Below are 15,499 nucleotides of genomic sequence, written 5' to 3'. Positions count from 1 at the left end.
TTCTGCCAGCAGTCTGAGAGCCGGCATGGACAAAGCCCTACATAAATTTCACACTTCACATTTTTGCAAGCGCTGACAACCATGAAGGGAGAGACGGGACAAGTGATGGCGACCCATTTTGCTATCGCTCAGCCGCACGACGAGGCACACTGCATGAAAGCGACAGGAGCAAGCGACCAATGTGATGAGCGACGTTTTCTAGTAATTTAAGAACCGAGCAGCGTTACAAGCGACAGTGAGAAATCTCCGTCGCTGTTGCCGATGCTCGTTTCGTTGCTCACTAAATCGCTTACATGCGGTCCAGCCTTAATTGTCTGAAAGCGAGAGACACGTGCCACGAGTGAGTACCGTGCTGCCACTCTCTTCCAAGTGCCTCTCATTTCAGGGCTACACTGCCATTTGCTTCCAAGTCCTGCACGGGCCTCCCGCTCAGGCGCTTTGATGCCACTTACGAAACTAGCACAAACTCGTCAAGGGGTTTTAGGTGGGGTTAGCCATTCGGTGTGTTTGCCGCACCATTCTTCACGGTGCCTCGACAGTCCACAGTCATTTCACAGTAACAAGTTGGGACGCCATGATGACAGCGGCACTTGTGCCTGCTTGTCTTATTCACTAGAGGTTTGAAGACCAACTGCTGACTTTCAACAGCATGACACTTTTGGTTTTGTAACATCATTGTTGCTTCCTTGGGACAACTCTTAATACATGGGAGGAACAAGATGGCAATTGCACCAGTGAGGAATACGTCCAGGCACTAAAACTTGCTTGAGCACCTGTTTATTTACGATTATCTTTACACTTGCAGCGCTACCTCCGAGGTGGGGTTTCCCTACCAGAAGAAAAATTTGACTGGGCCATAGGCAAGGCCAAGTTTGACTCGCGCTGCTGATCCTGTTGTCCCGGTGCCTCTACAAGGGCGAGTACCTGGTCAATAGGAGTGTGACAGGCCAACCTTCCAGGCGTGACAAAGTCTGGCGCCGTGGGAAGGGAGCCCATTACACCAGTTGAAGTGGATGCAATTGCAGGTGCGTGCCTTGCTGCATGTCCGCCTTCCCGGCTCTAAACTATGTAGAAATCGGCAGGTTCAGCATCGTGCATTATATAGGTTTCATAGACCATGCGCGATATAGCTCTTGGGTATCATCATCATGCCGCTCGGAGCGACATGTGGTGGGTTTTGATATCTTGAATGTGCAAATGCCACTATACCTCGTCTCGCCTCAGCATGAACTAACTGCGAAAGCTGTGCAATCGCAAGCGGGTAGCCTTGGCTGGAGGATGGAACCACAGTATCTGTGCGTCCACAGGTTTCCAAAGTCAACGGCAGAAGCTTCCGAGGGTGTCCCAAGCATGCACCAGCAACTTCGGGAGGATACATGGGCACTGCTATCTTGGCAGCACTTTCCAAGATTAAAGAAAATGAACACAGTTGGCAAAAACTTGAGTCTTAAGGCCCGTTCACACTCTTGCAACCGAGTACGACCGAGAGAGACGAGATCTGTTAAAACTTCTTAAAAGTTCTTAGGACGAGGGTACACACTGGGGGCATTGTGGCGCCATCTATGCGGTGACCCTGGAACTGCATTTTACAAGAGCGAAGGTTTCTCGGAATTTCCGAGGTCAAACGTGTGTAATACCTGTAAGAAAGGCTTGTTTATAACGTTGACAAAAGTTTTTCGAGCCAAGAAAAAAAGGATAATGCGCAAAAGAAATAGTAAATATGCCGGACCGCCAAGTTTACACTGCTACCCAATAGATGGCGCCAGTGTGTCCTCTCGTTGTAAGAGGTTTTAAGGAAACCAGTTTTAAGAGGTCGCAAGAGTGTAAACGGGCCTTTAGAGAACCATGCAGTGAACGGAAAACTTAGCAGTTCATGCGTTCTTGGCATTTCATCAGGTTGTCGGCAGGCCTCTTCACGATGTATAATATGTGAATTCCTTTGGTATTTGTTGATTTTTCTGGAAACGGATGCCAGCAGGTACGGGCATAGACAAGCAGACCAGCGAGATGCCTTATGCCCAGGGCTAAGCGCTGCCTTTTCTGTTTTAGGCGACGATCGTCGGTAAACGGTGTCAAGTCTGATTTCCCACGACCGCAGCACTTCGGCTTTGCGAAGCAGCGCCCAGCGCAGGAGGGACAAGCAACAAGATCGCCCGCTGCCCAGTCATCGGCAGCTTTCGTCACGTGGAAGTTCAGCGAGCCGCAGCAGGCCACGGCGCAAGCGCCACGGTTATCTGCTGCGACACCGAGAGCCTGGTTTCGTCGCCTACAAAAGCGTCAAACGCGGAACAGCACGCCGCAGACCAGCGAGATGCCTTATGCCCAGAGCTAAGCACTGCCTTTTCTGTTTTAGGCGACGATCGTCGGTAAACGGTGTCAAGTCTGATTTCCCACGACCGCAGCCCTTCGGCTTTGCGAAGCAGCGCCCAGCGCAGGAGGGACAAGCAACAAGATCGCCCGCTGCCCAGTCATCGGCAGCTTTCGTCACGTGGAAGTTCAGCGAGCCGCAGCAGGCCACGGCGCAAGCGCCACGGTTATCTGCTGTGACACCGAGAGCCTGGTTTCGTCGCCTACAAAAGCGTCAAACGCGGAACAGCACGCCGCAGACCAGCGAGATGCCTTATGCCCAGAGCTAAGCACTGCCTTTTCTGTTTTAGGCGACGATCGTCGGTAAACGGTGTCAAGTCTGATTTCCCACGACCGCAGCCCTTCGGCTTTGCGAAGCAGCGCCCAGCGCAAGAGGGACAAGCAACAAGATCGCCCGCTGCCCAGTCATCGGCAGCTTTCGTCACGTGGAAGTTCAGCGAGCCGCAGCAGGCCACGGCGCAAGCGCCACGGTTATCTGCTGTGACACCGAGAGCCTGGTTTCGTCGCCTACAAAAGCGTCAAACGCGGAACAGCACGCCGCAGACCAGCGAGATGCCTTATGCCCAGAGCTAAGCGCTGCCTTTTCTGTTTTAGGTAAGCTTGATTTTGACTCAATACGTTAGCGTGAGCCTACGGGTTTGCATTTCGCTGGTCTGCCTATTAGTGTTCTTTGCTTTAAAAACTGTGATATGGCGGGAGAAAACGAATGTATTGCATGTATGAATTCTTTGCCTGCAGGGGGTCTCAGTCTAAAGTGCTCAGATTGCGAAAACAAATACCATACTGGGAAGTGCTCTGGCGTTACGAAAAAGTCCCTGCAGGCAATGACGGCAGAGAACGTCAATGCGTGGAAATGTAACACGTGCAAACTTCATATTTCCCGTCAGTATGAAATGTCCGATGAGCGCGGCCCCGCAGAAGGGGAGAGGGCAACTTTGAGTGGCTCCCTCGAGCTGAATGTAGATAAGTTGCTGCCCACAAACGAAGCTATCTATAACAAACTAACAGACATCCTAAACAGGATGGAAGGCGTTGAAAAATCTCTAGAAAAACAAAGCAGGAAAGACGATGAAATCATGACGAAGCTAGATGCGCATGGGAAAACTGTCGAAGCAATTGATGCATCGATGAGCACCCTGTCAGGGAAGTACGATGAACTTCTTAAACGACTGGATGAGCAGTGCGCTACAATCAAGGAGCTGACAAAGAGGACGGGTCAACTAGAAGCTAAAGTGGCCGAGCAGGACCTGCAAATCAGGGAACTAAAGATAGCAGTGGATAATGCGGAGCAGTACTCCCGGTGCAAAAATATCGAAATTCATGGAATCGCCCAACGACCAAACGAGAATATGTTAGAAGTTGTAAAGAACTTGGCCGATAAACTCGAGCTGCCGCAACTTGCCCCTGAGGACGTTGAGGCTGCTCACCGCCTAGGGGCGAGGGAAGGAAAAACAGCGCCAATCCTGGTGAGGTTTGTGGAAAGGAGAACACGGGACCTCTGGATGACAAAGCGCGTGACCTTATGGAATGAAAAAATTTATATTAACGAAAATCTAACAAAAACACTGAAAAACTTGCTGTGGGCTACTAAGGAATGCCCAAAAGCAAAGTCATATAAGTTTGTGTGGGTGCGAAACGGTAAAATCTTTGTGAGACAAAAAGAACGCGCCGGTGCTCTTCGCATCGAATGCGAAGGAGACTTAGCTAAGATAACATAGAAATGGAAAGCACATTCGTCACCATTCAAGAATGGGAGAGTCTTATCGCACACTTGTTAGCAGAAAACGATAATAGCGATCGAAAACTGAGTCTGATACACGTGAATGTTAGAAGTTTACGCAAACACTGGGACGAACTATTGGTTCTGTTATCTGGAAAGCTGTCGTCCCTGGACGTATTGATACTAAGTGAAATAAACATCGAAGAGGAAGCATGTGTGGAATATAGTGTGGTTGGTTTTCATTCGTACTGTCTTTGTCGGGAAAGAAAAAAGGGAGGAGGTTTGCTGATGTTTATAAATGATAGCTGTTTGTCGGAACGAATTAGCGTTTCCCTTGACCATGCAGAACTCTGCGCAATTTCTGTTCACAAGGCATCTATTTCTTATATTGTATGCGCAGTTTATCGACCGCCCAATTCTAATTTAAAAATGTTCTGTGAGGAACTCTCACCATTATTGCGCCAATTTGATAGCAGCCAGCATATCATACTGGCTGGTGACTTTAACATAGATGTCTTAAACGAGAATAAGTATGGGGTTTCAAACTATTTAGACACGCTTTCCTCCTTCGGGCTCGAGAACGTGATACGCGATTACACTAGAGAGGAATATTATGGCAGTACAATAACTAAGTCATGCATTGATCACATAGTTATAAGAATTAGTAATGCAACATTAGTGCCGGCGGTAATTAAACAAAAGGTAGCTGATCATTATTTAGTAGCATTAGCAATATTGGGTGAAAGTCCAAAAAATGGAATGTCAAACCAGAGGGTATTTAAAACCATTTTAGATAACAAAAAGGTAGACCATCTTGTCAGTATGTATGACTGGAATTCATTATTAGTACATGACCATGTTACCGCTTACGACTTACTCGTTGATAAATTTAAAGAGATATATAAAATATCTGTCAGAAATGTAAAATTGAAGCAAAGAAAACACGAAAATGTCTGGATTAGTGAAGAGATTTTAGAACTATCCCATTTGAAAGACAGGTTATGGCATAGATGTAAACAAAATCCGGGTAATACCACTTTAAAAACCGAATATCGTGTGCTAAGAAATAAGTTAACTGCTAAAATTAGATTAGCCAAAAGAAATCATTATACTAGCAAATTTAGTTCTGTGAAAAACCCAAGGAAAACATGGGACCTCGTGAATGAGTTGATGGGTAGGAAAAGAAAAACTAACACTGACGATACAATTAGAAAGAATTTTCCAGCATTAGATAACTACACGGAATTAGCCGAATCTTTGAACAACAGTTTCATTAGTACCGTACAAGCCCTAAGACAAAAGATAGCGGTGCATGTAAATGATGAACCGGCTGACCAAATTGACTGTGTAAATTCAGCACATCTACCAGAAATAAATGAGTACGATCTGATGAACATTATTAATTCAATGTCAATAACGAAAGTCCCTGGGATAGACCAAATACGCATTAGGGATTTGCGCTACAATTTTTCAAGTGTAAAACTGGTCCTCCTCGCTATAATTAACGGATGCCTGACAACAGGAAAAATACCGGAAAGACTAAAATTGTCAGTAGTGAGACCGCTATACAAAAAGGGTAGTAAGAAAGAATTAGGAAACTATAGGCCGATATCGATATTACCAACAATTGCTCACATTCTCGAAAAATGGGTACAAATATGTATGAATGACTTCTGTGGGAGATTTTCGTTATTGAACGACGGGCAATACGGTTTCAGGCAACAAAGGAGCACTATTTCATTACTTGAAGTTTTCTCGGACTGTGTTAATGAAACGCTTGAAAATAATAAAGTAGCCCTCGCCTCGTTTTTGGACTTATCCAAGGCATTTGATACAATTGATCACGCACTCCTCCTATCAAAACTCAATAAGCATGGTTTCAGGGGCCCGTTTCAGAAATTCTTCACTGACTACTTTACAAACAGGTTTCAGATGGTTAAAATTGGAAGCAGCACTAGTACAAAACTCAGAGTCGATTGCGGCGTGCCACAGGGTAGCACACTAGGTCCGTTATTGTTTAATATATATGTGAATGATCAAGGGTTATTACAACTACGATCTAGAATGTTTCAGTACGCGGATGATACCGTTCTATTCCTACCGCATGACAACTATAACCAGGCGGTTCCGCTGCTTCAAAGCGATATAGATGTATTAGTTAACTGGTTCTCAAGTAATCTCATTTCTGTGAACGTCAATAAAACTAAATTAGTTTGTTTTCGTAATCCCCATAAACAAATTACTCTAGTACCAAACATATATCTTCACCTTCATGATCATGCTCAACACATTTGTACGTGTAGACCATTACCTTATGACTCCTCGGTTAAATATTTGGGGTTAATATTTGACCAACATCTCCTTTGGAACCAACAAATCGAATACATTATTAAGAGAATGCGGGTGGTATCGGCGTACCTTTATAAGCTAAAAAGTGTATGTTCTGTAAACTTGCGGAGAACTATTTTCAGATCGCTAGGAGAATCTGTTATACGGTATGGGATTACGATATATGGGAATCGTTCAGAGTACAAAAAACAGGGAATTGATAGAATCATAAAATATAGTGTAAACAATATTTCTTACGGGTCAGTGTTCGATAAACTAGACATTGAAGAAAAAATGCGCGCGTTAGAAGTATTGTCATTTAATCAGTTTCATAAATATGTGATAATAACAAGTAATTATTATAGTAGAACATTTAAACAAGAGGTAAAAAAAAAGAAACTTGCGGCGTACAGATAGGTTCAAGCTCCCTAAGATACAAGCAAACTATGGAAAAAAGTTAAAACGATACTATGTCCCTTCGATGTTCAACTGTTTGCCAGAATCTTTACTGAACTTGTCATCCTTTCGTGCGGTAAAACGAAATGTAAGAGAATGGTGCCTCACGCTCGCGCAATAATAATTAAATAATTACTTAGCGCGTATTCGTTGTCCAAATGCCTACATTGCTGTTGTTTGTTTTGTTTCTCCAGTGTTCAATGTGTCACGGTATTTTGTTGGCTGCCTGGTCCCACATACAAGCATCTTTGCTTTCGTGGGCCAGCACGCTTACACCTGTATTTTTTCAAAGCTAATAAAGATATTATTATTATTATTAAAACAGTTATAATTATATTCGTGCATCTGTACAACTTTTTTGTTATTTTATTGTAAGCTTGCTATTTAGTTTTGAAGGAACTTCGTGGTTCCCATGGCGAAGTTGCAAACATTATATTGGTGTGCTCAAAACCAGTCTAAGATCAGAACTAATGCCAAGGCATTTAAAAAAATAATGTGACCAGAAACAATGTCATTTATTATGTTGTCAAGCTAGACCTCGCAAATGTCAGCCAAGTCGGGTCCACTAATACCCACCCATGTAGGAGAGGGTGTCTTTAGTGCCCATGCTTGTTGTTTAATTAGACCTTGAACATGATTCCTTACTACGTAGGACTTGCATTACGAATGAGTTTTCTAGTTAACGGTGGTGTTCCTGATAACAAACCATTGTATTAGTTGGGTATAAAATAAGAGTGAAGAAGTGAACTTTGGTCTTTAATGGCAAGTAGGTTCGTATGGAATCATTTTTGCTTCAGTGGAGGCTCAAGTATGCACGACACTGAAAGGGCTTTCCTTTCTGTCGACGGAGACAAGGATACCACAAGAGCCAGCGAGGGAAAGAGAACGGGACCTCTTGGCGTCAACGCCTTGCCGCCTGCGTGGCTGTGTCCCGAACCGTGCAGTTTTTGCCGAGGTAAACAATTCGGCCTTTTGAAAGTTTTGCGGATTAAAAAAAAAAACATGACTCACTTGCATGCCTTGCTGTAAACAATGCAATGCAGCACTGAAATTTGTGAGTTGCAGATAATGTCACAGGTAGGATAGATAATCTCTACATTCCCAGAGTTCTGTGGACAAAGGGGCTGCCCAAAGATTACACAGCAGGATGGCGCTCCGCTACAGAGCACCAGTTTATGTCGTACCATAGCCTCCTTTATACTGACAAAACCTGGCAGATATCCACGAGGAGCGGTCGCCGAAATGGAAAAGGTGGACACATACAACGGAGAAGACTCTCGCCGCAGCAGACGCGAAACACGAAAAAAGTATGTTTTGGGTACTCGCCACTGCAAAAGCTGTGTGCTGACGTCCAGGTTCCCCGAGGAATGGTTCTTTAATGCCCTGTGCTACCAAATCCTCGCGCTCCAAATCTGTGACCAGGCACTTTATGACTCCGTCGTTGAACTGGCAGGCTTTGTGAGTTCAGAGGTGCTATGGTCATACTCTAATCTACTTTACTCCTTTTTTTTTCAGGGGGAGGGCATCTTTTTGTTTGCATTCTTAAAAAAGAGGGTTAGACTGTTATGATTAAATTGGTGCGGACAACCACTAACAAGCTCTGTTTGCTGTCGTCAGGGCCTACGCTATTCTTATCAATGCCGATCTTCGCAAAAGAAAACAAGATAGGGGAAGGGACAAGAGCGGAGGAAAGCCGTGCCGTTTGCTTGGTCGATCTAACTACTCATGCTAAAAAAAAATCACATGTAACTATGGTTGTTTAAGATAAATTTGTTTGAAAGGGTGTCTTCGCTATGCCAATCTGTAAAACATATTTTTTTTTAAAGCTGGAGACCAAGTAAAATAAGTATCATCGCTGTCTTCTCAACTGGTTATTTCAATATTTTATTAGCACTACTTGGCCATGACTTAAAGCAAACCAAAGACCAGATTCGGGCTCATGTTGGCCTTAAGCTGAATTTTGCCAGAGAAGTAAATTTCTGAAACTAGACGACATAATTCAAAGCAAACTATCTGCAGCGACAAAGAGTCGGAAATAGTTACTGAAAGAATAGAGGAAGCAGTTTCAGGGAAACGGTATACAGATTGGACCTATGAGAGCCAAACCAGGCTTTTTGCTCTGGATCTAGACTAAGTTCAGAGTAAACGAAAGGGGAAGCAAGGACATAGACCGAAAAGCTGGTGGGACAAAGAAGTGAAGCAAGCGATACAGAAACGTCAAGAAGCCTCTAGAGGACACAGGTATTCCAAGCGCAGTGGGGATTCAGGAACGGAATTAAAGAAAAAATGGGACACTTTTACAACTTGTTGCCGAGAGGCATCCAGTTTGATCAATGCGAAAATTCAGAGAAAGGGTGAGGAATGGATGAGTAATGTAAGCAAGAAAGATACAAACGCAGCTAAGAAGTTTCGGGAGCACTTGAACTCACTCGGTGAAACGACCCAAGCTAGACACAGGTTCATACTCTCGCAATCAGGGAGATCAATTAGAGGGAGATGATGCTATGCGATATATAGGAGCGGGCATACAGGAGAAATTTCGGGAACTGTTACATGTGGAAGATATGAGAACCGAAGGAAGTAGCAGTCCAGCTTGTGACGTCGCGGATTTTGGACAAAGAGAATAGGAAAAGGCAGAACGAAGAGTCCCTAGTGGCACGTCGAAAGGCACAGATGGGATCCCAATCAAGCTGGTGAAGAATTTGGATCCTAAATCTAAGGCAAAACCAAGGGAGGTAGTGACCATGATAAAAAAAGGAAATATTCTAGATGAATGAAGGCTTAGTAGGATGAGTATGATATATAAGAGAAAGAGAGATAAGTCTGATATTAGGAATTATCGTCCCATAACCGTGACACCAGTTATTTGCAAGTTGGTAATGCAGATTATAAAGAACAGACTGGAGGAGTGGGTAGATTGCGAGGGCATACTGGGCGAGTTACAGAACGGGTTTAGGAAACAAAGAAGGTTCGAGGAAAATATATTTAATCTAACACAGTGCATAGAAATAGTGCAAAAAAAAAAAAAAAAAACAGCTCTGGCTGGCATTTCTGGATATCAAAAGTGCCTATGACAATGTGAACCAAACGAACCTGTGGGACATACAGGAGAGCCTAAACCTAGATTAAGGACTAACAGCCCTATTAAGGAACATTTACAAAGATAATAAGGTGATTATGTCATGGGAAGGAAAGGCGACGGGGGAAATAGAGGTAAGACGAGGCCTTAGGCAGGGGTGTCCGTTATCGCCTTTGCTGCTTATGTTGTATCCGAGAGGATTGGAGGATAGACTAGAGAGGAGTGGGCTTGGATTCGACCTTTCGTACAGTAAACTAGGCCAAAAAATTCAGCAATCCTTATCGGGATTGATGTATGCGAATGGCATTGTACTAATGGCTAACAACAGGACAGAGTTGCAGGAATTAATGAGCATCTGTGGTAAGGAAGGAGAGGAATTAGGTTTAGAATTCAGTAGTGAAAAATCAGCAGTCATGATTTTTAACGGTGATGAAGTTGAGATGCTGAAAATACAGAATATTACAGTTGAGAGAGCTAGTAAATACAAGTATCTAGGAGTATGGACATGTGATGGTGCAGAATATCTCAGTGAGCATGAAAAGTACATAATAGATAAGGGCAACAGAAATGCAGCTGTAATGAAAAATAGAGAACTTTGGAATTACAACAGGTATGAGGTGGTGAGAGAGATTTAGAAAGGGGTCATGGTTTCTGGCTGGACTTTTGGAAACGCAGTGCTATGCGTGAAATCCGAAGGGGATGCAAGACTAGAAATAAAACAGCGCGGAGTAGGTAGGCTGGCTTTGGGGGCACATTGCAAAACGCCAAACCAGGGAGTACAAGGAGGCATGGGATGGGCGTCTTTTCAAAGCAGGGAAGCGGCGAGCAAGATAGAATTTGAGGATCGGTTGAGGCAAATGGATGGGGACCAATGGGCACGAAACATTTTCAGCTATTTATGCATGAGGAGCATAGACACAAAGTGGAGACAGCGCACTAGGAAATTAAGAGGAATGTTTTTAGGCTATAGTGGAGATACGGAAGAGCAGGTCACAGTTAAGAAGAAAGTTAAGGCCACAGAAAGAGATCGGTGGCTAGACGGAATGCAGACAAAGACGGCTCTGGAAAGCTACAGATTAAACAAAACAGTTATTGCCAAGGAAAGCATTTATGACAACTCTACGGGAAGCTCATTTTTGTTTGAGGCAAGGACGGGTGTTCTGCGAACCAGAACATACAGAGCGAGGTACCAGGAAATGAATACAGTGTGCACTGCTTGTGGAGAGGAAGACGAGACGGCTGAGCAGTTGATACTCTACTGTAAAGGGCTACCGAAGACAACATAAATTTAATTAAGTGATTGGGTGTTCGAGACAGCGAAGGGAGAGTGGATTTCAAGACTGTAGACATTACAAAGCAAAGATTAAGTGAATGGTGGCAGAAATCGAGAGAAAACTAGGTATTTTCTTATTAACTGATGGCAAGGGGGTTTCATAGCCCCACTTTCTTTGCGGTGCGGAGTGAACATAGATTTCACATATAAATATTCTAAGCTTAAATGGTGAACCAAAATGGCTAGGTGGCATAAGCTACCGCCCGATCCAAAGGGCTCAGCCGGATTCATCCATCCATCCATCCGTTGTAAGAGGTTTTAAGGAACCCAGTTTTAAGAGGTCGCAAGATTGTGAACGGGCCTTTAGAGAACCATGCAGTGCGCGGAAAAGTTAACAGTTCATGCGTTCTTGGCATTTCATCAGGTTGTCGGCAGGCCTCTTCACGATGTATAATATGTGCATTACTTTGGTATTTGTTGATTTTTCTGGAAACAGGTGCCAGCAGGTAGGGCATAGACAATGGTAATTATATTCGTGCATCTGTACAACTTTTTTTGTTATTTTATTTTAAAGCTTGCGATTTAGTTTTGAAAGAACTTCATGGTTCCCATGGCGAAGTTGCAAACATTATATTGGTGTGCTCAAAACCAGTCTAAGATCAGAACTAATGCCAAGGCATTTAAAAAAATAATGTGACCAGAAACAATGTCATTTATTATGTTGTCAAGCTAGACCTCGCAAATGTTAGCCAAATTGGGTCCACTAATACCCACCCATGTAGTAGGGCGTCTTTAGTGCCCATGCTTGTTGTTTAATTAGACCTTGAACATGATTCCTTACTACGTAGGACTTGCATTACGAATGAGTTTTCTAGTTAACGGTGGTGTTCCTGTTAACAAACCATTGTATTAGGTAGGTAGAAAATAAGAGTGAAGAGGTGAACTTTGGTCTTTAATGGCGAGTAGGTTCATATGGAATAATTTTTGCTTCAGTGGAGGCTCAAGTATGGACGACACTAAAGGGACTTTCCTTTCAGTCGACGGAGACAAGGGTACCACAAGAGCCAGCGAGGGAAAGAGAACGGGACCTCTTGTTGTCAACGCCTTGCCGCCTGCGTGGCTGTGCCCCGAACCTTGCAGTTTTTTGCCGAGGTAAACAATTGGGCCATTTGAAAGTTTTGCGTTTTTGCGGATAAAAAAAAAAACATGACTCACTTGCATGCCTTACTGTAAACAATCCAATGCAGCACTGAAATTTGTGAGTTGCAGATAATGTCACAGGTAGGATAGATAACGTCTACATTCTCAAAGTTCTGTGGACAAACGGGCTGCCCAAAGATTACACAGCAGAATGGCGCCCCTCTACAGAGCACCACCATATGTCGTACCATAGCCTCCTTTATACTGACAAAACCTGGCAGATTGCCTCAAGAAGCGGTCGCCGAAATGGAAAAGGTGGAGTGGCATACAACAGGGAAGAGTCTCACCGCAGCGGACGCGAAACACGAAAGAAGTATGTTTTGGGTCCTCGCCACTGCAAAAGCTGTGTGCTGACGTCCAGGTTCCCCGAGGAATGGCTCTTTAATGCTGTGTGCTACCAAATCCTGACGCTCCAAATCTGTGACCAGGCACTCTATGACTCCGTCGTCGAACTGGCAGGCTTTGTGAGTTTAGAGGTGCTATGGTCATACTCTAATCCACTTTACTCCTTTTTTTCAAGGGGAGGGCATCTTTTTGTTTGCATTCTTAAAAAGGAGGGTTAGACTGTTATGATTAAATTGGTGCAGACAACCACTAACAAGCTCTGTTTGCTGTCGTCAGGGCCTACGCTATTCTTATCAATGCCGATCTTCGCAAAAGAAAACAAGATTGGGGAAGGGACAAGAGCGGAGGGAAGCCATGCCGTCTGTGTGGTCGATGTAACTACTCATGCTAAAGATAAATCACATGCAACTATGCTTGTTTAAGATAAATCTGTTTAAAAGGGTGTCTTCGCTATGTCAATCTGTAAACATATTTTTTTTTACAGCTGGAGACCAAGTGAGATACGTATCATCTGCTGTCTTCTCAACTGGTTATTTCAATATATTATTAGGAGTACTTGGCCATGACTTCAAAACAAACCGAAGACCACATTCGGGCTCATGTTGGAAGGCGGTTCCTTTGTAGCGCAAGCTCCCATTTTCAAAACCGCGGTCAGGAGCCCGTAGCCTTCGCTCTATGTCCCACTCTTGTTCCTGCATCTGGGGCGCATATTATTAAAAGAATCAATGAAATGGTCGAGGTTCTTTCCTGCCAAACTTCAGAAACATTTATCAAAGCAAAGATGATGAAGAAATTACTATTAGTTTTAGTGTCCCACCATTTCTGCATGCAAAAGATGCCTATATCAGTACAGCACACGAAATGTTATAAGATACTTTGTAGTGCAGAGGTGCATTATTTTGTTACTCAGATGGAAAATTGTGATGATTACTACCTTGTAGTAGGCCTTGTACATGAAGCATTCCCTCACATGCACACAGATGTTAAAGCAAGCTTTAAGCCCTCTCTAAATTCCATCGTGGCTTGCTTTCGTTACCACTAAAAAGGGAGCACAATAAGACAGGGACGAGAAAGGAAGAAACAAGTGCTCACTACCAACTAGTTTATTCAGAAAAAAAGTCTTCCCTTCCTTCCTTGTCCCTGTCTTAGTGTACTCTTTTTTTTCACTGCAGCCACGAACCAGCTTGCCCAGCAAAGAATTTTATAATGCTTTCTTTGACTGTACTAGACAGTCTCAGTAGATAAGCCCCAGTCTTGCCTAGCACCTAGCTTATGCAGGGTGCTGCAGAACAGGTTCAGCTAGACTTGGTACCTTCCCCTCTTTCCTCAGTAGGGACCATGCGCCTTGTGCTTCAAGTGCTCTCAGTACACTTACTGATTTATTATTTACGTTCCCTTTGAGCCTTAAATTGATATTCTTTTAAAAGGAAAAGCAGACAATAGCAGCAGCAGCCTCCCCCGCCCCTCCACAATCTATCTCTCACCATGTGAATATGTTAGGTTCCTCCTGACGGCTAAAATAATTTTGAATGCAATAGTCTGCATTTTTATGGTGTCCATCTGTAACCTGATACATCAGGGTGTCTACCAACTTGAAATTCTCAGGGAAATCGTCAAAAAGTTGGCTTCATCAGGGAAAATGACCACTGAAAGTGGAACGGCGATACGGAACAAAGCTTGACGGTTGCGCATGGGCACGACTATGCTGAATAATGTTTCCGAATTATTATCCTTTGACCCAGAAGTGGTCAGGAAGTTTTTATAAAAATAGTCAAGGGAAATTCTAGAAAAGTCAAGGAATTTGAAATCGGTAATTTGGTAGACACCCTGATGCACCGGTTCCACCGTACTAAACACTTCACAATCAAGTGAGAATTGGGAAAAGCGAAATATGGAAAGGCAGCAATGGGCGTCTGCCTCACTTGCCTTCACTCTGCTGCATGGACTTTCCATCTATGACACTGTGGGCACTTAACATGTCCTCGACAATTTTACTTTGCTCACCTACAACTTCGTCTGACTTCGAGAACTTATTTCTTATCATTGGCTTTTTTTTCCCCAGGACCCAGTAAAAACTTTCGGGAACCCACCCGGCATTACTTTTCACTGGAAAGCACCCATGGACATCTGGCTGCATGTGCGTTGTCTGCGAGGACCTATGAATCGACATCCTGGACTTTTCAGCAAGAATCTCTCGGGTATTAGCCATGTACTGAGCATAGAAAGGTCAGTATGTGGGGGGGAATCGACGAAGCACACTTTTTGTGCTTGAGCACCCTCATGGGTAAAAATATACAAAAATTTCGGTAAGAGTTGTGAGAGCACTCGGAGCACATTCCTAGAACAGGGAAAATGAATTACCAATAACGGTTACTGTTTTAATGTTTTCCAAATGTATTTGGTAAATATTCCAGCCATAATACAAAGGTTTGTGTGTTTTATTGTGTATCTAAACTTCTGTTAGATTTTTTTTTTGTGCATTTGTTGATATGAGGATTCAAACCATAGAAAAAGAAACTGCAAAAAGAAAAACAAAGCATTGAAAAAACAGCAAGCTGGCAAACAAAGCTTTTAGGAAACTTGTCATTTTTTATTCTAATTTAATCCTCAACACCAAGCAGGCAAAGCAAGCCTTCACAACACTTGTCATTGTAATTTATTTTCGTTCTTGTCTAATAGTTATACCAGTTTTGTGTATTAGTCTTATTTCTTATGATGTTATTTGTTTAGT

At 43.5% G+C, this 15,499-nt stretch overlaps 1 protein-coding gene across 1 annotated transcript; it reads left to right on the top strand.

The window, feature by feature from the left end:
• Positions 1-3,191: 3,191 nt before the first annotated feature.
• On the top strand, positions 3,192-3,959 carry LOC121835217 (the record flags this gene model as incomplete). The annotated part of the gene is made up of 1 exon (XM_042289204.1): positions 3,192-3,959. A coding segment is annotated over exon 1 (768 nt), but the record flags the coding sequence as incomplete, so codon positions are not given.
• Positions 3,960-15,499: the final 11,540 nt, after the last annotated feature.

This window comes from Ixodes scapularis, unplaced genomic scaffold (assembly GCF_016920785.2).
Source record: "Ixodes scapularis isolate PalLabHiFi unplaced genomic scaffold, ASM1692078v2 PGA_scaffold12__126_contigs__length_90152505, whole genome shotgun sequence".
NCBI lineage: Eukaryota > Metazoa > Arthropoda > Arachnida > Ixodida > Ixodidae > Ixodes > Ixodes scapularis.
This window is presented reverse-complemented; position numbering and strand designations above follow the sequence as displayed.